Consider the following 1,411-nt stretch of genomic DNA (forward strand, 5'->3'; position numbering starts at 1 on the left):
AATTATGGAAGGCATTGGAGCTTGGCTTTAAGTGTAAGTTAAGAAGAAAACAGCATGCATTAAGAAAAGGGGACAGGAGGGATAGAAGAACGGGGTGGACATGGGCAGCTTATGAAGGAGCTCCATTAACAAATCCAAATGGCTTGGACATATGCTGCACTGCCTGGCCACTAGCTGACACTCTCCCTCCATAAAAACATAACACAGCATTATTTTCCAGGCAATAAAACCTCAGAAATGAATTCTGCCATATGTGAGCAAGGCTCCCCTCGTGCAGAGCCCTCAAGCCTGGGAAATGGAAATGAACACCACATCTTCAAAGAGAGTTCTTGGTAAATATTCTACCGGTTTTACAACCTCTATCCTCAACACAAACCACTGGAGAACACATTTTCTCAGCGTTGCCCAGTTTTACCGTTCGATGGCCTTGCTTCTCACACAGCCTTTGGAGGACTGAACCTCACTTCCACTGTGCCTTTCAAGGGATAGGAGACAGGAGGGCAGGGAGAATGGGGGCAGCAGTCTCCTTACCTGGAGCCATTCACCTGGCTAGGGTTACATTCCATCTTGATGGTGACTCTGGCTGGAGGTTGAGACAGCCAGTCCTGCTGAGGGACACGTGGGCTCATCTTGGATGTCTGTCCATAGTCGCTGGAGGAGGAGGCAGTCATCTCCGTCTTGGCCAGGTGTGGTGTTCCGTAGGCGCACTCAAACAAGGACTGATCCTCACTCACAACTGATAACGCTTCCTGAATGCCCAAAGAAACACATATTCAGGACACTCCAATGACAGTCATGTTTTTAAAAGTTGCTAACTTCAGAGTCATTTCTAAATGTGACCAGATTTTAGGTAGTTTTTATGGCATCCATTTCTACCTTTCAGAAGAAAAAAGTACCTTGTTTTCTTCCTTCCAGACCATAAGAGTTGGAACTGGCCGGCCTAGAAAAACTTTTATGCAGGTCTCAAAGCATACCAGGCTTGACTGCAACAGGGCAGTTAATACCCACTTTAATCTCAACTCAAGGAAGTTGAATTTCAAAGGTTTTAGAAGACATCCAATTGCATATGTCATTATTTGACAAATGCAATCTATAATTCAAGCAGATGGGGTACAGAACGGTCATGAAGATTAAAAAAGGAAACGTGAAGGCTAGCACCTACGCATCTGGCAAAATTGCCACATTCCCAGGAGATTCTGAGGAAGAGGCACTTAGAAGAAGAGAGCACGGGAAATGGAGTGCCAAAGGACAAGCAGACAGAGACACGAATTTTTCCACTCTAAGTTATTAGCTGAAATAGAGCTTCAAATGGTGCTTCCATGATGGCAAACATCTGGATGATAAATGAACCAAAAAAAAAAAAAAAAAAAAAAAGCTGAAAATTACCCAGACCCCCCCAAACACCAGGTTT

The 1,411-nt window shown here is 44.4% G+C and overlaps 1 protein-coding gene across 1 annotated transcript in view; it reads right to left on the reverse strand.

The window, feature by feature from the left end:
* The window catches only part of LOC103606208 (transcriptional regulator ERG), a 103,894-nt gene that overhangs the window by 52,002 nt on the left and 50,481 nt on the right, over positions 1–1,411 (reverse strand). Inside the window, exon 2 of the mRNA XM_008590801.1 lies at positions 532–749. Coding sequence (XP_008589023.1) covers positions 532–749 — 218 coding nt within the window. The remainder of the gene's footprint in view (positions 1–531; positions 750–1,411) is intronic.

Source organism: Galeopterus variegatus, unplaced genomic scaffold (genome assembly GCF_000696425.1).
Source record: "Galeopterus variegatus unplaced genomic scaffold, G_variegatus-3.0.2 Scaffold6376, whole genome shotgun sequence".
Lineage (NCBI taxonomy): Eukaryota > Metazoa > Chordata > Mammalia > Dermoptera > Cynocephalidae > Galeopterus > Galeopterus variegatus.